The sequence below is a fragment of the Sesamum indicum genome, linkage group LG1 (assembly GCF_026168435.1).
Source record: "Sesamum indicum cultivar Baizhima isolate 11 linkage group LG1, ASM2616843v1, whole genome shotgun sequence".
Lineage (NCBI taxonomy): Eukaryota > Viridiplantae > Streptophyta > Magnoliopsida > Lamiales > Pedaliaceae > Sesamum > Sesamum indicum.
In genome coordinates this window covers 13,428,765-13,452,594 of record NC_142657.1, presented here as the reverse complement: position 1 = coordinate 13,452,594, position 23,830 = coordinate 13,428,765, and the positions used below count along the sequence as shown (strand labels likewise).

The window sequence follows — 23,830 nt, the reverse complement described above, 5'->3', positions numbered from 1 at the left end:
CCACAGAAAAATTAACTTAAAAATTTCAAACCCTTTCAATTAAGGGTGGTCTAAATGAACGCAACAATAACTGTAAATTTAATAGATGTATAAAATAAATTCCATGTGTTAAAACCCCAATATATATTGTGCATTTATAAATTGCAGAGATGGTATACAATCAGTTCTATGTGTTTACAGAACTCTGATACATGTAGAGAAGGAAGGAAAGCAGTTACCTAGCAACCTGTCAACTGCTACTAACTAAACCGCTATTTCAGTAATAAAGTCGCAGTTTGGTTAAAAGAGACTTTATCTATCAAAGGCTGAAAGAAACGAAAAACAAAAACGTTCTTTCACTAAAAAGAGTTGTTAGTGCTATTTGCGCCTGACAGCAGCAACTTTCTTCTTCCTTAGTTCTTCAACTGTTCATCATCGTCCACAAGCTTCAAACTTGTGTAGTTTTCAGATCCTTGATCAGCCTTATTCTTGTCAGTAGCTTTTAATTTTACAAGAAAATAAAAAATATATAATAAAGAAATTATATTATATATAGTCATTTTAGAAATTTATGTACAAAACAGTTCTTATATCTCTTATCTTCATGCTCTAATTATTTTGTGTGGGAAGGAGCAATGCACATCTTCACCTGTAGCCCATAAAAGAAAGGAGAGAGATGTACCTCAAATGAAGCAAAGAATTAAAAACTTGTACCGAGAGAAGAAGAGAAAATATCATAATTTTATAATATCTCATATTCAATGAATTTGGTCGACCCATATAATTAATTTCAGTAAAAAAAAAAAAATCTAAGCCAAATATATTATTAATTCTCACATCTATATACTTAGGTCTAGAAATAACTAATTCAAACATATTTTCAATTCTCACACAGATAGTGTAAGTGGAGAATTGCAGAGTTGCTATTAATGTGGATAATTTTTTTTTATTATCCAAATAAAATAATTATGTGTATCTTTTAAGAGATAATGGGTTAACAATTGAAATGTAAACCATGGTTTTGTAGGTTTTATTTTTAGGATTTTTTATATTGTATTTTGTATTTTTATGTGTACAATTAAAAATATATAACAAAGTTAGTATATTATATATGGTCATTTTAGTGGATTACCTGTCGTAATTCTTAAAAGAATTTTTCATCTTCATGTTTGTTTTCATATTGTTGCTCTTTTTTGGGTTCGATTTTTAAGTCGCCACTTTTTGTTCGGCGAAAATGAAATATTTTCATAAATTTAGAATAATTAAGTTAACGGTATGATTGCACAAGTTCTATCAAAGTAATTGGCTAATCATAAGTTATTCCAACGAACAGGAGATAACTCTCTAAATTTAAAAATAAAAGGAACAAAATTGGACGGACAAATTAACTTCAAATTTCGAACTCTTTCAATTAAGGGTGAGCATTTATAAATTGCAGAGATGGTATTCATAAGAATTATCTTTTATTATTCAAATAAAATAATTAGGTATATCTTTCAAGATATATTGGATTACGAATTAAAATGTAAAATATACTTGTTTCAGGTTGTACTTTTTTTATACTGTATTTTTTAATTTTACAACAAAATAAAAAATATATGATATTAAATTATATTATATATAGTCATTTTATAAATTTATGTACAAAAGTGTTCTTGTATCTCTTATCTTCATTGTGTGCCAATTTGTATGGAAAGGAGCACCGCACATCTTCAGTTGTAGCCCATAAAAAAAAAAAAAAAGAAAGAAAGATGTACCTTAAATAAAGCAAAAAAAGAAAAACTTTTACTGAAAAAAGAAAAGAAAATGATAAGAGGCAGTTCCATAATTTTATAATTTCTCATATTCAATCATTTTGGTCAACCCATGTAATTTATTTCAGTAAAAAAAAACATCTAATCTAAATATATTTTTAATTCTCACACCTATATACTTAGGTTTAAAAATAACTAATCCAAACATATTCTCAATTTTTACACAGAAACTAATAAAATATTTCTATACAAATAAAATTGATGAAAACTGAAATTAAAAATGAAAACACAACCAACCGCAGCTCGAGATTTTCACCAAATCTTCAGTAATTAGTCAATTCCCTAAAAGATAACACAAGTCATTCACTTTCCTTTTTCCACTTCGTTTCCTTCTATATGTATCTCCTCTATACACACACACACAAACTCACGCATACATATATATATATATATGTAATTTTTAATCCTTCCGTAAACTTTTATATATATGTTCTTGTATAATTGATTTGAGATGAAGTTTTCTTGCTTGTCTGTTTCTTGAGGGTAATATTCTGAAATATATTAAAAGGAATAAATATATAATATTAATTCTGTGACAAAAGCATTAGCGGCAACTATATATAAGCGCCTTAACATAATTTCCAAGCATCCCTGCAGAATAACCAACCTGATGCATACCTCAACACTTAGTTTGAGGATATCCCACATAACAAAGACTTGGGAATCTTGGAAAAAGTTCATTTTATGTAGTAGCATCACTTAGATTCCAAATGTGAGCTTTCTTCCATGATATTAAAAAAATTGCTACACCATCACATGCAACATATTGTTCTGTTTACCAGCCTAACCTCCTCCTTAAACAGAGATCATGTCTCAGTGTCTGATCTACATGATGACAGAATTACTGATAATAACAGTGTGAAGCACTTGATCTATCAGCCAAAATGCCAACCTGAGGCGAGTAGCTACAACTTCGTTCCAGTTAGTCTTCAGAAGGGAAGCTGCTTTCCACCTTTCTCTACAGCTGGCTGTGAAAATTATGCACCATGCTCACATCAAACTAGCTTCCATTTGCATCACGAAGAACTGGGCCCTCTGCATGATCATAGACAGAGCATCAGAGCCATCTGAGTGAAAAGAGCACGGCTATTCTTTTTTCTGGATATTAAAACCAGTGTTACAAGTAAAATGCTTATCACACATATTCAAAGTCAAGAGACTCAAACACAGTTTGCAAAAGGTAAAGAGAGATAGAGTTTGAGAGATGGCCCCCAGTGATTGCCATATTGGATACCATATCCTTCTAATTTGATCTGATGGACGTCATTACAAACAAGTATTTTTGGTTTTGTTTTATTTCTTCTATAACGCCTGCAGATACAGCATTTCCAACTGCCATGAGATACGCAGTCCACAAGAAATTGAAGGACAACCGTGCACATCCACAATTTAAGATTTCTCCTTCAAATACCTGAAATAATGTCTAAGTAAATTGCGAATAAACTAAAAGATGATATTGTACTGGATGCAACCAGCATATCCTACTGTCAACAACAGGTATTTCCTGCCTGTAAAAAGTGAGAATCTTGATCACAGAAAGCATCACATATGGAGTATTCTCCATTGCTCTTTCGGTCAGAGAATATAACTGCAGAAATGCTTCATTCAATTATTATATCTACATCACACCTAAATACACAATTAAGATGGGAATTGTGTATGTACAGAAAGAAGACCTTATGATGGGTTCACCATAACATTCTTTTATCTGCTTCATGTTCTACAAGCAGTGAGAAGTAAAAAGAACATAGGAATCAGATGAATAAGAAATGAAGTTGCCGATGCAGCCACAAGCATTGCCTGGAACAAAAGCAAATCTGTACCCATATGACCTCCACAAGTAGCCATGACGCCTCTTACCAGAAAACTTAAATGGTTGCCATTTGCACCTAGAAAACTGGTTCAATATTCTAATTTTATGGTTACCAGAAAATTTATGGGGATGCCACAACATTGAACTTTTAATTATAATGAATACCATGCTTGGACACCAAACTTTTACGCATTCCTCAAGTTCCTAGTCAGTCAGGGCTTTAAGCTTCTACGAGCACTCAGTTCCTGCCGCTTCTGAAGCACAGGCCTAGCAGGTCCAGCTCTATTTGCAATTCCGATGGATTCAGTTTTGGAAGGCCTTGGCCTTAGTTTACGCCGCTGATTATTTTCTGAAGACCTCTCTTCGCTTGAAAGATCAAATCTCCCTTCTGTTTGATCTGGCTGGAATTTGGGGGGGCGGGGCCGTAATTGTCGACACTGTGGCTTCTCCATTGTTTGCTTATGCTTTTGCATGGACACTACTATTGATGAATCTTCAACTGATTTTTCTTCTGTGGACATCTCTGCACTTATCGCATCTGATTGATGCTCTGAAACATATTTCCTGTCTCCACATCTATTTTGCTGCTCCAAGTTTCCCAAGATATTCTTCTGTTTGTTTTGCATCATTGATCCAGAGGTCTCTTCAAAACAAAGGATCACCTTTTGCCCATTTTCAGCATTACCTTCCACTTTTAATGTCTCTGTCCCCATCCTTTCAGATTCTTCCATTGGTTGATCATGTTCAGCTATTGCCACTGGCTGTTCTGAAAAGGAACTCGTTATGTCTTGTGTTTGCTTAATTTGATCTTCATTCTGCTGTTTATGAGGATGTTCGTCAGCTTGTGTTTTCCCAGAGTGACAGTTCTCTTCATTGTTCTCTTTCTCAAGCTTCCTCAGTTGATCACAATGTTTGAACTCATCATTCTCTTTTTGGTCTCTGTAAAAAAAAATACAATGTAGTTCTTCAGGTTGATTCTGCTCAATGATTGCTTCTGGTTGTTCAATCTGCAGATTTTCTTCTTCAAGAACTTCAAATGACTTCTTGATATGAGTTTCTTCTTCAATCAAGGGGCAGTCTCCTCCAGAAATGCTTTTTTCTCCAGTTACTTCCCCTTGTCCCCCTTTGAGTTGATCTTGACGCTGAATCAAATTAGATTCTTGTTTTTGCGGCTCACTAAGTACCAGATGCTGAACTTGTTTCCTGATCGCCTCCTTTAGAACAGGGTTTCTACTATGCTCATTCCCTCCAAGCTGTTGTTCCCTGAGGTAGTCATCAACATGGTATTCTCCATTTTGCGGGTCAACATTACTCCTTATGCTAGCTTGATGTTTTGAAGTCTTCTCACTGATAACATCCTGTATCCCTGCTTTGTGATTCAGCCGATTGACCCTCTCATCTTTGTCTTCGTTCAATAGAATTAGTCCCGCTATTGCTTCTTTGTTCTCATGCAGCTGTATCTGTGCATGGTTTTGCTCTTCAATGCAACTACCTTGGTCTCCTTCTAAATGGTTCTGTTCCGAAACCACCTTAGCTCCAGGTGGTCTGCCAAATGAACTCTCTTGTATCTGCTGTTCGTTCAGATCATCAGTGAATTTATATTCTTGTTCTTGAGGTTCAACGTCATTTATTGCATACACTTTATCAGCTGGGATTTGCTGATTGATTTTATGATGTTGCATTCCTTCAGCGTGATCTTGTATTTCAATCTGTTCGTTTATATTTTCTTTGGATTGATTTTGCTCCCCAGTGTCCAGTTTGTTTTCCTCCATCAGAGCTCCTGTCGCAGTTGCCTCTAGTAGTTCCACGAGCTCCCCAGTTTCTTCAATCTGCAGACCTCTCTTACGAGGTCTACCCCGTCTCCTCCCAGTGTGAGGTGTATGCTTTGACTGAATACTTCTCTTTTGCACTGTAATTCTTTTGCTCCCCTGCTCCTGCCCCTGCATACTGATTGGCGTTTTCTTATGACAACAAGAAGTTGCATGAGGTCTAGGACTAGTATCTCCACCAACATTTTGTTGCTCTGTTCCAATGTTTTCTTGACTGACTATGTTATCTTGTTGCTGAGGCTCAACATCGATCACCATATTGCTTGGTTCTGCTTGCCCTTCAACACTTACTGAATCGTGGTTTACTTGTACTTGAAAATGCTCAACTCTTTGAAGATTCCTCCTAGCTGATTCATCATCTACCGTTACATCTTGTATTTCTGCTGCTTCCATGATTTCCATATACACTTCTTCAATTAGCTCGTCCAGCATGTCTTTCTCATGTGGTTCCACTCGACCGACATGGCCAAATTCTTCTTCCATCATGTTTACCTTCACAGCAGGGGGAAACTCACAGGTCAACCATTCTGGAACCTGACAATTAATATGACTTCAATAGAGCTACAGAATTTCTTTTGGTTCTCAATGTACAGATAGATATAGCAGTTCATTTCGACAACTTAGTCAATAGGGACCACAGCTATAAACTATTAAGATCCAATATAGTTCCATATAACCCTATCAGTTTCAGCAGTTAAGTGCTGATTCAAAAGCTATTCTACTGGAATTTTAAACAGGACAACACATTCTTTGTCAATTAAACATTTAAATAAACAATTTCTTTCAATACCATATTCTCATCATTGATGAGGCAGACTTCAGTGCTGCGGCGATAACACTGGCCTTCTTGTAGTTGACTTTGTTCCTCGTTCTTTCGTTTCTCTTCCCCCATCAGAGCTTCTCTCTGAGTTGCCCCCTGCAGTTCCATGGTCTTTCCATTTTCTCTCATCTGCATATCTCTCTTACAAGATCTTCCCTGTCCGCTCCCAGTCGGAGGTGTATACTTTGAGTGAATGCTCCTCTCATGAGTCCTAACTTTCTCACTCCCCTGCTCATTAATCAGTTTTTCCCTACATGACCAGGGAATAGTACTAGGTATAAAGATATCATCACCACTATCTACCTTTTCTTGTTGCAGGGTCTCAATTATTTCTTCATTAACTCTATATTCCTGTTCCACAGGCTCAATCTCAATCACTGTAGCACTTTGGTCTACTTGGCCCGCAACATCAATTGAACCTTGATTCCCTTGAATATCTTCATCAGTCACTTCATGTTCTACCATTATATATTGCATTTCCATTGCTTCCTTACTTCCCATGCACACTTCATCTTCTGCTTGAGTCACATGCACTTCTATCATCATGTTCTCCTCGCAAGGCTGATCATAGCTGCAGTCCCAACCTCGACCTCGACCACGACGGCAACCCCTACTGCTAACTCGACCACGACCTCTAGCCCTACCCCTACCCCGACCCCGGCCCCGACCCCGACCCCGACCCCGCCTTCGGACTTCTTTATGCTTATGATGAATCTTTATTCCTCTAGCACTTTGTTTCCGTCTTTGACTCCATTTCCTCTTATGATTCTTTTTCTTCCTCTTTCTTCCTTTCCCCTTAAGGCTAAAACTACTAGAGCTAGATGAGGAACTAGATTCATATGTGGAGCTGGAGCTGGAGCTGAGGCTGGGGCTGGGGCTGGGGCTGGGGCTGTAGCTAAGGCTAAGGCTAGGGCTTGGGCTATTCATATACGTAAGGGTTGGAGTACGTTTAGAAGTGCGATTCAGTGTGATGCTTGCTTTACCAATCAAATAACACCCACCATGAACCTCAACAAGATTACCACTTTCAGAGAGCTGCTTCAGATGGTCCTTAAGTAAAGCAGCATGAGACCAAGGCAAGTCATGGTATTCTTCTAAAATAAACTTGGATATTGCCTCCTCATTGGAACCGCCTTCTTCATTCATCTGTTTAATTGCATTCTCAATCATCTGCAGAAAAAATAACTTACAGATAAGAGAACTTGCAAATGAGTTATTATTCAACAGCTCACAAGATAAATTATGGGACATCTATCAGTATTTGCACATACAAGAAAAGGAATTCAAGAAACAAAGGTCTAGCATCCATCCTAAAACCAACTTGTGTCAATATAAGTGGCCCCGAGGGACATATGGGTCTAAGAATTTCTTCATCGAACCAATATGTGGAAATCATCTCAGCAAAATATTTTCAGAAATATATATATACATATATGTATCATGTAAAGTTACAGATGTAACAGATAGGACATGGTACAAGTTTCTAACTAGCCCAACACAAGTTGCATATTGCTGAAAATAATGGCATTTGACTAACCATCCCAACTAAAAACTAGGAGGACAAGCAAAAATCAGCCCATGACCCAAAAGAGACAGATAAGGGTTGAAGCTGGGACGCCCCCGTCGCAGTGCTGAAAGAGAACAAGAAAATGTATAAAAGATAGATGAGAAGAGAAAAGTGATTTTTTATTTTTTTTTCTGGGGGTGGGGGAGGGGGGAGAGATATTGAAAGATGAGGTAAAATGTGATAGTAAATTGACTTTCTACAGCCACAACCAAGCAAGAACATGGACATGCAATCAGTGAAAAGAACCCAAAATACCATCATCTGGCTAAAGCTTTCCTAAATCAACAATCAGCCCCAAGTATCAGCACAAGCAGAGCAAGATATCATCAAATGCATGCTTCAGACCACAGAGCGCAGTTTTGAGCAGAATGAGCTAGAAAGAAAGAAAAAGGGGAAAAATTTTGAGGAGCAAGTACCCAAGCATAAGGTGGGTGATCAGGGGTGTGAATAGTGGGAAAGAAATCTTGAATGCGCTTTTCGATGAAAGTTTTCTGTGGAAGGGTGAGTGATTTAGCTGGGGTTGAGGCTATGGCGCACTTCATTAGCAGTGATTTGAGGTTATCCAGTGCATGGTGGTTGCCGGGGGCCGTGGTCGTTGCAGGTGGAGGTGGTGATGCTGGTGGTTTGGGGCTGTCCATTTCAGAGTGGAGTTTCAGTTGACTGTGTGTGTGTGTGTGTGTGTCAAATTCTTGTCTTGTTTCTACTTTCTTTCTTGTGGAGCTCCACTTATTTATTATTTTTAAATGTAATTTAACTTGAAATTATTAATAATATGGAAATAATAATAAAAAATTTATTTTTGAGATTTTATTATTTTGTTGTCAAAAGCCACTCTGCTCTTCATCGTGTGATTCTTCTAGTGGGTAAAAAGCATTTCTTTTTTATATTGTGGATTTGTGTTTTGGAAAAAAAATAATAATAATAAATTGAAAATATGTAGTAATCTAATGTGTGCTTATGTCTTTTCAGTATCATTACAAAGAGTATGGAAAGAATAAGGCATCTCAAAATGTTGATGATTGTTTGATTGAGTAGGAAAGGAAGCTATAATAATTCGATTCGATCAAATTAATTATAAAATAAATGTATTATAATAATTAGTTATTTTCTTGAATTATAAATCGATCGTGCCATAAATATATTGCACTTACAAGTATAATTATTTCAAATTTATTGTGTGATTGATGTACATTTTAAATAAAGTGATCAATTACATAGCAAGTGTGATATACTTACTTAAAATTGGTTTGATTCGACCAACTTGATTTAAATTATTATTTTCCCCTAATTAGTTATTAATGAACTCAAACTCACCTTATATTTCCTGTTAAATCCCAATCTTCTCCCAAGTATTAATCAACCTTATATTCTATTTTAGTTGATCACAATCGTGCTCGTCTGTCAATTCCCTTGAAGCAGCGTTGCAAAGTCGTGTTTCAAATGTTTATAGTCATGCCTAATTTCAAGAATGAACATGTAAATCAGCTCTTCTTTTTTCATAGCCCAACACAAACAAGTTTTAACAGCAAGACAAATCCAACTGGAGAGATCAACTAAAATAGCAACTTTGACGAGAAATAAGGAGAAAAAGCATTAGATTCTTGAAGAAACATTTATTAGAAATAAACACCTAATCTGAAAGTTTCGATCCCCATATACATTTACAACTGAGTTCAAGTACTGCTGCGACTATAGCGAGTCCATGACAACGACAAGAAACAAAAAGAAAGAAAACCTGCAGACGACCACATGCTGCGTTGTTATTATTCACCATTTTGTAGAGTAGCACTTTGTAGCTTTTCCTGAATTGAAGTGAGGCCTGAAGGTTTTCATAACTTCCTCATAAGTTGGCCTCTTGTAGTCCACAGCCTGGTGGAGGCCAAAATTGAGGGAAATGTAAGCTTCTTGATAAAGATAATGGTAAGTCCAGGATTATTTAGAAAGAACGAAAGAATACCTGCTCGATGACTTCTTCTGGGGTAGCCCATTTCCATTCCGAGAATTCTTTATCTGTTTCACCATTAGCTAAGTTGATCTCACTCTCATCTGCTGTTAGTCTCATGAGAAACCTGTCAAGTACCCCGAGTTATTCCTCATCCTATTTCTATTGGTTCGGACCACTTGAAAATGGCACCATTAATCACCAATGTTAACTTAATTAAATTAGCAGAATATGTGCTTGCAGGCATGGTATGTTTTACAAACTGCCGAGGCTGGTATCTTGCCATTTGAAGTAATGGTTCTTTTCCTTTTGTCAAGTAGTGGACAATCGTTCACTTTTAAATAATAACTTCAAAAATAGCATTCTGGCATGAATCCTGAATATGCGATTTCTTGCACAGGTTGATTTAAGACAATGAATGCAAATGAGAACTTCAAACAACAAGGCTTACAATATGCCAAGCTGAACAAATTAATTTATCCTCAACTCACAGAGATCAACAACAGATGATGCTTCCTACTGGTTGTCATGGTCAACTAAAGATGCATAATTTGTATTCTTACGTTTTCAGGCCATGGCTTAAATCTGCCTACTCATTTGAAGCATTCAACTGCTTTCTGAAGATGGTTACAGCTTTTAAGACCCATTAGCTGATGAAATAAAATTTCAACCAGTATATCAAATACATTACACATTTACACATTAAAAGAAAAGTTCTACATCAAGAAGTAAAACTTTTACGTAAATAAGATCGTGGAGGAACTTTTGTTTTGTAGTAAATATAATGCTTAAAATTATTAAAGAAGCAAACCAAATTCTGTCTGTTTGGTCCTAATCACTTAATCATCTAGACCAAAACTCGCATGCTTTTGTCAGTGGTTGCATTCATGGAACCGAAAGTATATTTTATTCTTATACATGAGTTGTGCCTCCTCATCGCTAGAATGGTAACTCTAATCCATTGGACAGAATATTAGGTTCACCATTGGACAGTATATTTTATTTCAACACATAAGGAAGTTGTTGATTCTTGATCTTATCAGAACTATTCTTTTATTATTACTATCGTCAGCATAATTGATATCACAGACATTGGGTCATGTTACATAAAAGGAGAGGAAGAATTCTGAATAACTGATGCTCAATAAATCAATAACTAAGTCCTGGTCGTTGTATAACCTGGCTGCTTTGTATCTCAAACATTTTTTTAGCAACCATGAGGCTGGATATGTTTTCTACTGGCCAGTTTATATCAACTAGAATCCAAACACACAAGTCTGCTTTGTAGGTTATGAAATCCAAACTACGTCACGGTCTCATAGGAGTGCATCATATGAAATGCCAATAAAGGACCGAACTTAAAAGAAGGAAGTGAAATGCATGGGTGCCAAGAAACAGACACATCTTGTTTCGACAACACACACGTTAGCAAAATTACAAATTCACATTTATGGTTATCAGATCACAGCCTGTAAGAATCATAAGCAGTTAATCATCTGGCCGGCGGAAAGATCACATGCTATAGTAATTTCCTGACATCATGTCCTTTTGGGGATTCCATCTCAATGAAAGTTAGCATGCATGCATATACTATATAGCATGGTATTGATGTCATAGAACATCAGTCAGTGACACACTAACCATTTTTGTGCCTGTCCATGCCATTCTCCTCGCCAAAGACGATTCACTTTCGCCTTCACAGCAGGGGGGAAGTCGTAGGTCAACCATCCAGGAACCTGATAATTCATAAGATTTCTTATAAATAGATACACAGGCTGTTTTAGTTTGCGAAGCCAATAATTAACATGGCAGTAGCTGAGTTCTTAGTCAAAGAGCGATCACACGGAAAACAAGCAAGTTTTCGATATAAAAACATTGATCTCAAACATGAATAGAAAACATAAGTGGAAAGAATGAAAAGACCAATTTTGTTATAGCCGTTGGCACAAAAGCACATAGAAAGAGAATACAGACATGTTTGCAAGCAAAGCAAACATCGAAGAAAGATGACGGCAGCAAACATCATATGAGACAGACCTCATCTATTATTTCAGCAGACAAGATTCCAGTTTCTTCCCTCAATTCTCTGATTGCTGCAGACCTTGGGTCCTCACCTTCTTCAATACCTCCCTGACAAGTATGTATATGGAAGTTCATTCTCTAAGTAAATATGATAAAATAGTAAACTATTACAAGTCAAATCTATATGAAAACAGGAGCATAATGCTGAAAATGATAGTGTGAATGGTCGTGTACCAATTGCCATGCTTCGTCTAGCTTTCATCACGACGAAGCATTTGAAATTTGAAATGAAGTTATATCTTTGAGACTTAACTACTATAAAATCCATTTTACCAGCCATTGCCACTCCATGCAAAAAAGCATAAAATACCAAGACAAATCCAGCATTTAAAAAAGGAAGAAATATTCAAATAAGGGATTCTTATGGTAGTTTGGCATACAAAATGCTTGTTAAGAATCACTGCACAAACAAATAAAGATGGTCACAGATTAACCCTCTTTCCAGCCACCAGTGACATTACCTGAGGCATCTGCCATGCTCCAGGAACATTCAGTTTAGAAGCCACAAACACCTGGAAGCAAATTGCACAAAGTTATTGAATTTGCTTGCAGATCCAATTGCAGCTTTTATCAAAAAAATAATCACTCCACAGCAATTTTTCATTTTCAATCCTCATTTATTTGAGTTGTCACTCCTACGCCAAATTTATGCTTAAGATAAATCTAAAAAATTCCTATTAAATACCTGGTAGCATAGATCTCCAAGGGCAAAGAGAAAAAAAAACAACCAATTCAACCACTAGTGTAGATTAAATAAGAAAGATAAATAACAAGAAAAAACAATACCAAAAAATGAGAGACATGCTCAATTATTATATCACCAAAGAGTCTGTGAAACCTGAAGCATGATTTGAATAAATAAGTTAAGAAATTATGGGATTAACAAACAAGAAGCATACTAATCATATTAGTATTAGAAGAAGTAAAAAAAGATTGAGGTGCCAATTAGATAAAAAAGCACAATATATATAAGAATATGTTTATTTTAGCTTAAAAACTACAAGAGAAAAATGAAAAAAGAAATCCAGCCATGCCCTCATTGTTCTTCTTAATCACACTGAACCCGGAAAGAAAGACAGCATTTTGATTCGAAAATTTATGCGAAAAGAAAAAGAAATATGTAGTGCTAATTGATAACCGCATGGAAAACAAATCAAGAAGGCATATATGTATTATTTTGGTACCATGTTATCATCATTGATGAGACAGACGCCGACGTTGGGGCGATAACCAGAGGGCAGACCCTCCATTGATTTTTTAGCTCTCTAGAAATTCAGTTGGGAACTGAAACTCAAACTCAAAGAAGAGGTGAGAGGTGAGAGGTGAGAGAATTTTCTGAGAGAGAATGCAAATCACTATCAGAATATCACTTTAGCTCAAAGTCAAACACATTCATATGCACTGTGTTAGTGTGTGTACTGTGTGTAAGAATGAGGTGATGATGACGTGGAGTGCGTTGAGACTTATACGACTTTTTCTGCTTTTCCTCCTCTGTGCTTATCGTGCGCATTCAATTCAATTCAATTCAATTCTGCTTTTTCTTTTCTTTTCTGTTTTTCTTTTTATGGGTTTTTAAATAAATGATATATATTTACATTACAACATATATATATATATATAGTGGAGGAAAGATTTGGTGCTGAGGAGGTCAGATAATGTTATCCTGAGATGTCATTCAATTGTCCTAAATCCTAATGATGGATCAAGATTTTCTAATTCCGATTCACAGTTAATAAGAGTGCAGGAGGTACAGAAGATAATTCTCCTTTTCCAAAGTTGAAAATCAAAACTCGTTTATGGGATAAACATCAAATAACATTGTATTCTCTTATTATTATGATGATAATGTCCATATCCCAAGCATTTATTAGTTATAATAGATCTTTTTAATTTTTATTTTTGACAATATATAATCTTTTTTTTTTTTGAAAGAAAGAAAGAAAAATCGAGTCAGTTCAATATTACAGAACCAACCTTGCTACATATGTAAGGGTTTAATTTAACTATGATTAGTGATAATAATTTTGGTGTTTGGAGTTTGTTAATAATCCACAATAATTAGTGGATACATATGAAATCTCACTTATGCTTTTGGCATGATTTGTATAGCACAATGAAGTTTGCTAGTTTCAATCAAAGGCACAACTTTTTCATATGTGTAATGAAGTGTGGATATGCACGCGCGGCATCCAATCACAATGGAACTGGGGGAGAGAGAGAAAGTGAATAAGAAGAAGAAGAGGAGAAAAGGGGAAAAGTGGGCAGAAAGCGTTGACATTTTGAGGAGTTAATGGAAAGAAGAATCTTATACTCACTCATTGCCCTTTTTCTCTCTTCATTTTCATTATATATTAATCGATGATTGTAGCAGTACTGTGTTTTTAATTTATTAAAATAAAATAAAAAAGATAGGAAGCATATGATGGATGATGGCCTCCTACATTCAGGTGCCAACCTTAGATTCTGAAAACTCTGCCTTTTCTTTCCTGTCATTGTTTTGTCTTCTTCCTATACTACTATTGCTATGCCAAAAACTCTTCTCTCTATGCTTTTTTTGTTTTTTTATTCATTAACATTTTAAATATTTGAATATTATTAATTTTGTTTTCATAGATTAATTCAACTTGATGTAAATGTTATACCTTATAGTAATTATCTAGAACTATTTTTCTTATTTCTTATATGCATAATTGAATCTAAAATTCAGCTAAAACTCTTACGGTTATTGGTCTCTAACGTGAATTATATTTGCCAAGTTCCACAGTTTCATCAATACAAGTTTGTATTGTTGATCCTCCCAAATTACACAACTTCAATACGTAACTTAGAAGGTTATATCCCTGCTATTTTCTTATATGCGGACAAAACTGTCTCCGAAGTTTGAATTCAGGGCTAAAGTTTAATATTTTTGAACATGCCATATCAAAAGAATGAAGAGAAAAAAAAAAAGAAAAAGAGAAAAACACTCGCCCCCTGGCAACTGTCAAAGAAATATATAGACTACCGTTTCATGCCAATTGAGAATCGTTTGCTATTAATACTTCTATATCAATTCAGATCACAGTAAACATAATTGTGGATAACCAAGTCACTACTCTACATGGAGTTCTTATACCAGGTACAAGAATGACAAAATTCAAGATGAATCCATAGTTCACCAAGTAAACTGGATGAACAGTGTCCACAGCTTGTCAATCTTTTCACTAGCCAAAAGAGTATCACCACCACCAAATCAGAGAACCAGATATATGAGCTGCAATAGACCAACTTGTTGCAAAGTTGTCCAGGGAACTTGATGGCAAAGTTATGGGCTCAGGTGATCCTTTGCTTTAGCAAACTACACAGTAACGGCACGTAAAATGATGAACAGGATGATCCACAGGCCCATCACTGCAAAGTTATATGAAGTAAGAAACAAGGGGAAAGAACTTTGAATGTTTTAGATTCTTATACTAGGGTTCATGGGGTTGGAGCTGAGAAAAACTAGAAGTTTGAATATAAGTATCTCTAACGGCAGTAGAAGGCTTTCAGCAACAAAAAATACGTCATTCTAATACAGTAAAATACCCATGCTGGTTGTGTGAGGTGTGTTTACTGGCAAACAAGCGACAAACCTAAGCCAGTCAATTACTAATATGAAAGATGAGAACAATTCATACCATCTCTCTTCTTATCCTTGATTCATGTCACCCTTGCACTTAATCCAGGGATGCGGAGACCAAATTCATGCTCAAACCACACAACTTGAGAAATCAGTTATGTTGGAGTGCTCAAGTGACTTGAATGGTACAGAGATATGCACAAGAACTCAAAGCCTTGAATCTTGTGGAAACGCTAATGCTGTCACAAGGACCATATGTGCTTCCTCACAAAAGTCTGCACCCACATACTGGCAGGACTAATAATCAAAATGTCCCCTTGAATTTTCCGCTGCATGATCATCAGTTGTGATGAAGTCATAGAAAGGAGCCAAGAATATTTGAAGATAACTTCAACTACATAACTTCCTATAATTATAATACGTATTGCTTAATCATAAGAGTGGCTCAGTTGTACTAGGTATTCTCGGTCACAAAAGTGGCTTAGTTTTCTCCTAGGTGAAAATTGCCGCATTTGGTGGCGTAGCTTGCTCTTGGAGGCAAATAGCTCAACAATTTTGCATTATTTTATAGTTTACTTTCACAGGGAAACAAAAGTAAACCCATGAAAAAGGTGAGAACATGTTCTTACAATGCAAGTAGCTCTCCCTAAGGTCATACATTTAAAGCAGAAACTGGATCCAGGACAATGTGTGTTGAGCTTATCCTTTTCCATGGAGAAGTATTCCACTTTCCACCTTTACCTGTGTATGTAGAAAAGAACTCAAAACTTCTATTGCCAGAAACATTTCCTCATACAGAAAAATATGTTGCTCAGAACTCAGAAGACTAACATCGGATTGCTGTGACAAAAGAACCAGATCTGCTTTGGTAGTTCGGGAGAATCTACAAAACCCAAAAACCTCATCCTGGAGTAGGTCAAATGAATTAGTAAGGATGGTAAACTTATGAAGAAAGTCAATAGGTTAATTTCAGTAGAAATTTAACACATCTTTTTAAAACTAGCAGCTGAACCACTGATTATCTATAACATATTGCAGACAGATATGTGAAATAGAAAATCAATGAATATTAACGAATAATGTCATGAAATATTCAATTGCAATCTACGTACAAACATAGGAAACAAAGAAAATGCAAATATTGCGAGAGCATGTTCATAATCACAACCCATGAGATAAGATTCTTTTATTGTATTGGCAGCAAAGAAACTTTTTTTTAGTCAAGTACTGTTTCAAAGAAACGCTACATTTTCCTTCGGTAGTGAAGCTACAGATGTTGATTCATTTACAGTTCAAATCCTTCCAGGGCCACTTCCCACGGAGACCAGAAATTTCCCATCAGGCCTGCATGAGATAACCAAGGGCAATTAAATCAAAAGTTCATTATAGATAACGTATTGCGTCCCGCATTGAAGTGTATGAGTTAGATTATATACCAATTACATGGAACTTGAAATCCATACCTTCACAGAAGTATGAAAATTAGCCCCATCAAGAGTCGATTCCACCTTGCCATCATGTACTGCACCATGTAATATAATCAGAAAACATACACAGCAGTACTCTTCTTGGGTGAAGATGCGTTTAGTTTCACATTCCAATTTTCTTTGAATGGGTAATCCTACAAAATTTTAACCCCATTCGATAATGTACTAAAATATCTACAAGCAAAGATGCAGCACTTGAAATTTCCGAAAAGAAAAGGCAGAATCTTTAGATTAGTTGCAGATATCATGTAAGTTCTGAACCTAAAATTGTAATATAGTTCTCTCGAGTTAAAAATAGTCAGCTGCATTGACATGTTATGCAGTTTATCATCCAATAGCATGGCATAATGATGCTATATTTCTTTTACCTCACCACCAACAGCAAGTAAGCTCTCCTCATTTTTAAAGGGCCTTGCCAACTGCTGTCCAACATCTTTCAATTTCTCCAGGGGTTTGTCAGATGATTTATGACACATAGTACGCTTGTCTGTGCTTGTGGCAGCATCCCATTCAGACCATCTGCATATCATTCCAAATAACTGTGAGAACATAACTAAGCTTCATCAGTAACTTGTATGAACAAATATATTGGGCGGGTGTTATGGTACCTAACAATATTCTGTATTTTTATAAATAATAGTATCTAACAAGAAGTGTGTTTTGGTTCATTACATCAGTATTTAAAATTTTGGCTGCACTTATCTGCTTAAGCATTAAATATTTAGAAAGCATAATCCATGAACAATTAGGGGCCTCAGATTATTTAATGAGAAGATAGCTCGAACACTGGTAGAAGAATGCATCTTAGCATACATTCCGTCCCACAAAGAAACTAGCCAGACCAGCGAAAGAAGTAAAGAAAAGAATTATCATGAATACTCTCTCATATGTGATATTATTTCACCTTGAATGTCCCTGTATCTACAGAATAGTGCAGTGGAAAACACACCAATATAATTAATATGCTTGTTATATAACTGTCTGAGCATTGTGGAATGGAGTCACCATCCCCCACAATTAGAGACGCCACATGATAAACATGAGGTCAATTCCTCCAGGACTTGGAAAGATACAATTCTAAGATTAGACATGAATGTCAGCCTCAACGCATGATAGGGGAGAAAGTACCTGTAACTTTGGGCAATGAACAAAGAACACGTTCTCCTCCCGAAAGCACTGCAATTCTGTATGGCAAATCACTTCCAGTTCCTATGCTGCCACCTTATAAAGATAAAAACTGCAACATTTATTAGTTAACTCTAAAAACTAAAGTAACAGTTTCAATTTTTCACCAGCATTAGAAATGCAATGGCCAGACAGGAGATGTACAGCATACTCTATACCAGAAAAAGCATATTCATACTTAACCTCCCAATACAGAAAAAGTAAATGTTCGAATCAGCAATCATAGCTACAAATCTTCCTTTAGTTTCCATGCACTACTTATTTTTAGTAACAACAAAATCTTGCCTCGGTTCTCTTAGAGACTGTATGAATTGAAAATTGTAAGAGCTTCTCATAAGGTAATAACTCCAAACTTCATGTTGTTTGAACAGACAGAAAAGAAGCCAAAATATGGCAATATATTTCAGCCAAAGTTAAAACCAATCTCCTAGCTTCAAATTTACAAAGATAGATCAAATACCAATAAATGAAACATGAATCATAACCACCAAATATTCATACATACATACATACGGCCTTAAACTATTTGTATGCGCATGGGTATATTGATCGGCAAGCTTACGGGCTGATCTGAAAGGGAATTGGATTCATAACAAAGACAGATAGGAGAAGAGCACTAGTAATGCCGGTTCGACCTTCTCCATCACCCCAGGCAAGCACGACGTGGCGGTTAACGGAGGAGGAACCGGCAGATTCCAAGGAACAATCTTGTCTTAAGGCGGCGGTGGCAGCAGCAGGAGGGACGCCGTAGTTCTGGCAGCTTGATTCGTCGCTGTTTGTATTGTCTCTCGTGCGAGTGTGTGGTTTTGACTTGTGAATTGAAATTCAGTTGCTACAGTTTTCACTTCTCAGCTTACGAGAGAAGCGGACCTTTTATGACCCGATTATGCTTTTCCGGGCCGGGTTTCCGAATCCGGATCAGCTATACAACAAAGAGAATATTTAGGCCGTGGGCTCAGTCCATGCCCAAATGGGACATTATTCATTGAGATATTCAGCCCAACATGAACTTTAGCGAAAAATATTTGGGCTTAAGCCCATGGATTTGTCTTACAACATACAACTTAGAAACATTTTGCATGACATCTCAAACTAGTACGTTCTATAGATATCTATACTCACAAAAGATCACACGTAAATGTTTCCTTGTCATGGAAAGCTTTCATTTTTCTGCCAAAATGACAAAAGGAAAAGGAAAATTATTGGTATAATTATTAATAGGCCTCTCATCATACATAACTAGATGAATGGCTCTTCACTGTTGACACAAGTGAAGTTACTGCTTCCCCAACTGTCAAGAACAAACAATCAGGTCTTGCTAATTCTTTGGCATCGTCGGCCCTTTGCAACTTTTCTATCACCTCACCAACTGGATTCACCAACACAAGCTGTGAACAAATTGCAGCAAAATCAGAGTTATAAAAAAAGCATTGGGAATTTACTAAGTGAAGTGAAGTTTTTTTGTATGACTTGCCTCCAAGTTCTTCTTTTCCAGTGCCATCTTCAAATCTTTGAAGAAGGAGACTCCATTTGTATCGATTGCGCTCACAGCTGGAAAGGATTATTAATTAACTCTATAGTGAAATAAAAGATCATGTAGACATTGGAATCACTTTTGCTTCTCTGTGAACTCACCAGACAAATCAAGAATCACAAACTTAACTTCAGACTTCTTTTTAGCATTTGCATCTTCTGTTTCATATTCTTCTATCCATCTTGTAATCCTGACAAACAACAAATATGTCAAAGTAATGTAACATGGGAAAAATTTCTAGAAAAATAGGAGATTGAGCAACCAACCTTTCCTTAAGATAAGTGGTATTAGCAAAGTTAATTGGAGCTTCAATACTCAGAATTAGGAATCCAGGAACGCTGACAGCTTCTTTGTAGTGGTGAAGATTGCGATAAATATCTGTACCGGGTATGTTTCCCAATATCACAGTTTTAGGCCTAGTGATTTGTAGCAGAACCTTGAAAACAGATATTCCCACCTGTACATTATGGCCATCACATTTAGCTTGAATTACCATTAAAGGGAGAATAAAAAGAATTCTTCTGTAGTGATAGTAAAGAATGAGATAATTTACAGCAATGGCTAGGCCCTCCTGGACAGAGATGAAGAGGACTCCCAAGAATGCACATAACATCACAAGAAAATCAAATTTGTCGATCTTCCAAATTTGGCAGGCAGCAGGAATATCGATAAGGCCTACTACTGCAGTGACGATGATTGCCCCCAACACGACGTTTGGTGTGTACTGAAAGAGCGGCATGAGGAAGAGGAGCGTTACCATGACCGTCACTGCCATTATTATGTTAGAAACTGCAGTTTTGCACCCTGCGTTGTGATTCACAGCCGATCTTGAAAAAGCACCTGTTTTACCACTCATTTCAGTCAATTTATCTGTCCATCCTTCTGTGGTAAACATTATTAAGAAGAGTATGAGTTTGTGGTAAAAGTGCACCTGTTGTGACATAACAAGAAGTGGACGAGCCAACTATATTCATTAGTCCGATAGCAATCATCTCCTTGTTTCCATCCACCTGATAGTTCTTCAATGCTGCAAATGTCCTTCCAACCGCAATTCCTTCCTGTTTCACAAATTCTTTGTTTAAATAAGATGTAAAGCAAGCATCATGAACTTTAGAGTTTTAAACCAATCCTCAATGATCCGAAGATAATTATTCTTAACATATTATTCGGTTCTTGAAGGAAAATTAAGTTGAGGTGGAAGAGTTGCTTACTGTAAGCGAAATGATACCAGTGATGAGACCTGTTTTCATTACAAGTCCCAAATAGCTACCATGAAAATGCAGCATGTTCCATGAAGGGGGATTCAAGCCTTCTTGTAGTTTCCCAATCTGATTTGAGAAAAACACATTATTAGAAGAGTGGAAGAGAATGTAAACAAGGATATAGAGAACAGAGGAGCGTGGGAACATACGACACTGATGCCATGATTTTGAGCTTTGAATGCAAAAACCAGCAGAGTTGAGAGGATAACAGAAAGGAGAGGTGCTCCAGCTGACACCCAAAATAGCTTTGGTTTCTTCATGCTCTGCATTATACATCAATACACAGTAACATCATAATTCTATTGGTTCATAAGCTTTCCGATTTTCTTGGCACGAGTTTCGATTCTGGTTTGTAGCAGAAAATCATGAATATCATTCAACTCGTTGGTCTTGGCCAAATCTCTTTTTAGTACAAATCTATATCAGTTCCAACTGCAGTAATTAAGGTCTTTGTGTTTGACATACTTTCTTCTCTTTATTCGGAGTTACTTACTAGAAACTGACCATCAATCACCAAGAATTATCGGTTAAGTTTGATCCAAAATGATAGAGGCAGAATTACAGTTTATGGTGGACAAAGAAACAGTTATAAATAAACAATTTTACTACAGATTTCGTCTCAGTTGGTTCACGGGTTCAAGAGTTGCAAATCTAGAGGTGTCCAATCCTCAAGTAATTATCTAAAGTGATTATTGCAAAGTAATTAAGATATTTAGGATTTGAATTATGCCAAACTACATAGTATAAAACAAATTAACGACTATCCAGATCTCATATATATATTAACTGGCCCTTTTGGATTTCACCATTGTAAAATTTGTCCAAACAGCGGAGCACCAGAGGTAAAATAAAATAGCGTAACATGAGAAAACCGAAAACGTACAATATGTCTAGCCAGAAGGAGGAACACCAGAAAGCAAAATCCCATGAGAATAGTTTCCCACGACCACTGCGCAACAATCAGAGATAATTGAAAATGTTAGAATTTAATTATGTGTTCTTATCCATTGAAAAGAAAAGCAATTATTACAGAGATGAAAAAGTCACAAATATTTATTTCAGACAACACCAACGTGTCAGCATGTGCATAAGTGTCTTCATATACTTTTTTTATTTGTTCTGTTCTTTTGTTTTCTTGGCAAAAAGGCAATAAAATCAACTTTTAGGCAAAGGGGGACAAAGTAGAATAGGATCATTTTGGTCATACGCTAGCTTATATGACAAACCCTTTTTCTTTTTTTAATAATAAAAAATAGTGGCCGTAATTTAGCCATAATTAAGATTAAAAAAAATGTAGAAATTCAGGATGGATTATAAGTATGTATGTTGAGAATTATGTGTGTGAGTCGAAGATATTTGATGAGTTGAATTAAATAAAATGTTGTTGGTAATTAATGTGATGATGAGATAATTAAGAATAGTTAGTTAGCATGCAGGTAGGTACCATTTTATTCTGCATCTGAATTAAAGAATTAAAAGTGAAGAAATTAATTAATTAACCTCATGTGTGTTGTGGAAAACAGAAGTCAAAACAGGAACTATGCCCATTTTCTTAGTGAAGTGAGTGATGCCAAGAAGGCTCTTAAGCTGCTGAAGAGAGACAATAATGGCAGCACCAGCCATGAATCCGATGAGAGTTGCTTTCGAAAGAAAGTCGATGATAAATCCAAGCCTGGACCAAACACATTAAGGAAAAGCAAATTAGTGTGTGCAGTGAGGTCAGGTGGTCTTTATGAGGCCTGGGAAGAAAGAAGATATCAATAATTAATTAAGGATGAAAGAATCAATCAACCTTAAGAAGCCAAGAGAAGCTTGAAAAAGCCCGGCAAAAAAGGTCGAAGAGAATGCGAGTTGAAGAAACAAAATGGGGTCTTTAGCAGGTGAAACTACTTGTCTCAGCATTGATCCCATTATCAGAGAAGCAATCGAAACTGGACCTACTGCAAGATCTCTTGAGCTCCCAAGAACAGCGTATATTAGGGGAGGCACAAAACTTGAATCTGAATAGAACACCAAAAAACAAACGTAAACGATTGATTAAAGCAGATCATATATGGTTACTTGCAAACCCTTTTAATTTAACGAAAATTCAACAACAGATATATCAATGGTTGGTTGCTTACATAGACCGACGATTGGAGGCAAATTAGCCAGCTTTGCGTAACTTATACCCTGAAAATGTAAAATATTTATGAATATAATTATTTGTAATTAACCATATACATACAGTATGTATATATTGTTCATAAATAGAAAATTAACCTGAGGTATGGCAAGGCTGGCTATGGTGAGACCAGAAACAATATCAGATTTGAGGAGTGTGAGACTATACTTGGGACCCCATTCAAGTATGGGAAATATGTACTGCGCTCCAAGAATCAACTTTACTTTCCATGACTGGCCCTTGAACTGGCGCAGAGGATCATCCGGGAAGAAGGTTTCTTTGAGGCGTGTCCTCAGTTTCTCAAGGGTGCTACGGTGAGGAGGCGGAGCCACACGGTGCACCTCCGTCTCCATGGCTATTTCCACCGCCTCACGATGATCAGAACTGTTTGGTTCCATTATGGACTGAGTGCGTATGTGGGATGGGATATATGGGGTGGGGGGTGCTGCTGGAGCAGTAGTTCTTTGGTTAATTTGGTGTCCTATTTATTTTATCGAGGTTGAGGTTCCTCAATCAGACATTCAAAAAGACCGCTACTCTACAAATTAGTACTTGCCAACTTGCTTGCTTTATATACAAATAATTTGCAATTTGCATGAACATATATATACAGGTCGGGGTAAACACATGTGTATTCGTGTCTGTCTGTGTGTATTTATATGTGCATGTTAATCTTTATTTATTTAAACTATTATAAGGGATTATTTAATGATATATATTGATGATCGAATATGATTAAATATTAGTATAA

The 23,830-nt window shown here is 36.3% G+C and overlaps 3 protein-coding genes across 16 annotated transcripts; all 3 read right to left on the bottom strand.

The window, feature by feature from the left end:
* Window positions 1-2,492: 2,492 nt before the first annotated feature.
* LOC105160009 (uncharacterized) lies at window positions 2,493-8,537 on the bottom strand. Of its 6 annotated transcripts, none has more exons than XM_011077270.3 (4): window positions 8,239-8,537; window positions 6,226-7,425; window positions 3,772-5,969; window positions 2,493-2,828 (listed from the first exon to the last, which is right to left on the bottom strand). In XM_011077270.3, the coding sequence occupies exons 1-3, from the start codon at window positions 8,458-8,460 to the stop codon at window positions 3,819-3,821; spliced, it is 3,573 nt and encodes a 1,190-aa protein (XP_011075572.1). In that variant the 5' UTR covers window positions 8,461-8,537; the 3' UTR covers window positions 2,493-2,828; window positions 3,772-3,818. The 6 variants fall into 6 exon arrangements, with proteins under 6 accessions (XP_011075572.1, XP_088741699.1, XP_088741697.1 ...); XM_088885573.1 differs by lacking the exon at window positions 2,493-2,828 and adding an exon at window positions 7,793-7,886 and having other exon boundaries at window positions 3,377-5,969; window positions 8,239-8,379; XM_088885571.1 differs by lacking the exons at window positions 2,493-2,828; window positions 8,239-8,537 and adding exons at window positions 7,793-7,886; window positions 8,078-8,213 and having other exon boundaries at window positions 3,377-5,969.
* An 878-nt stretch (window positions 8,538-9,415) lies between these two features.
* LOC105160000 (nudix hydrolase 25) lies at window positions 9,416-13,250 on the bottom strand. The gene is made up of 6 exons (XM_011077245.3): window positions 13,031-13,250; window positions 12,308-12,358; window positions 11,802-11,894; window positions 11,406-11,500; window positions 9,780-9,891; window positions 9,416-9,691 (listed from the first exon to the last, which is right to left on the bottom strand). The coding sequence occupies exons 1-6, from the start codon at window positions 13,094-13,096 to the stop codon at window positions 9,590-9,592; spliced, it is 519 nt and encodes a 172-aa protein (XP_011075547.1). The 5' UTR covers window positions 13,097-13,250; the 3' UTR covers window positions 9,416-9,589.
* A 1,551-nt stretch (window positions 13,251-14,801) lies between these two features.
* On the bottom strand, window positions 14,802-23,657 carry AST91 (sulfate transporter 91). Of its 9 annotated transcripts, none has more exons than XM_088880935.1 (21): window positions 23,178-23,657; window positions 23,039-23,087; window positions 22,708-22,915; window positions 22,416-22,587; window positions 21,799-21,864; window positions 21,065-21,178; window positions 20,865-20,981; window positions 20,585-20,711; window positions 20,207-20,493; window positions 19,920-20,110; window positions 19,755-19,843; window positions 19,594-19,670; window positions 18,625-19,507; window positions 18,063-18,171; window positions 17,303-17,453; window positions 16,911-16,969; window positions 16,695-16,791; window positions 16,279-16,353; window positions 16,077-16,188; window positions 15,506-15,776; window positions 14,802-15,236 (listed from the first exon to the last, which is right to left on the bottom strand). In XM_088880935.1, the coding sequence occupies exons 1-13, from the start codon at window positions 23,475-23,477 to the stop codon at window positions 19,349-19,351; spliced, it is 1,956 nt and encodes a 651-aa protein (XP_088737061.1). In that variant the 5' UTR covers window positions 23,478-23,657; the 3' UTR covers window positions 14,802-15,236; window positions 15,506-15,776; window positions 16,077-16,188; window positions 16,279-16,353; window positions 16,695-16,791; window positions 16,911-16,969; window positions 17,303-17,453; window positions 18,063-18,171; window positions 18,625-19,348. The 9 variants fall into 9 exon arrangements, with proteins under 9 accessions (XP_088737061.1, XP_088737066.1, XP_088737059.1 ...); XM_088880940.1 differs by having other exon boundaries at window positions 18,063-18,155; XM_088880933.1 differs by having other exon boundaries at window positions 18,629-19,507.
* Between the last annotated feature and the right edge of the window lie 173 nt (window positions 23,658-23,830).

Bases quoted from the DNA above. Each gene is read 5' to 3' on its own strand.
- LOC105160009 (XM_011077270.3), bottom strand. From the start codon at position 8,460: ATGGACAGCCCCAAACCACCAGCATCACCACCTCCACCTGCAACGACC. The intron at 7,426-8,238 runs GTACTTGCTCCT...TTTTTTCTGCAG, and splicing joins ATCACCCACCTTATGCTTGG to ATGATTGAGAATGCAATTAA. The intron at 5,970-6,225 runs GTATTGAAAGAA...ATTAATTGTCAG, and splicing joins TCATCAATGATGAGAATATG to GTTCCAGAATGGTTGACCTG.
- LOC105160000 (XM_011077245.3), bottom strand. From the start codon at position 13,096: ATGGAGGGTCTGCCCTCTGGTTATCGCCCCAACGTCGGCGTCTGTCTC. The intron at 12,359-13,030 runs GTACCAAAATAA...ATTTGCTTCCAG, and splicing joins TCATCAATGATGATAACATG to GTGTTTGTGGCTTCTAAACT. The intron at 11,501-11,801 runs GTCTGTCTCATA...ATGAATTATCAG, and splicing joins CTGCTGAAATAATAGATGAG to GTTCCTGGATGGTTGACCTA.
- AST91 (XM_088880935.1), bottom strand. From the start codon at position 23,477: ATGGAACCAAACAGTTCTGATCATCGTGAGGCGGTGGAAATAGCCATG. The intron at 21,179-21,798 runs GTACGTTTTCGG...TGTATAATGCAG, and splicing joins TCCTTCTGGCTAGACATATT to AGCATGAAGAAACCAAAGCT. The intron at 20,494-20,584 runs GTGCACTTTTAC...GTGGTAAAACAG, and splicing joins TTCTTGTTATGTCACAACAG to GTGCTTTTTCAAGATCGGCT.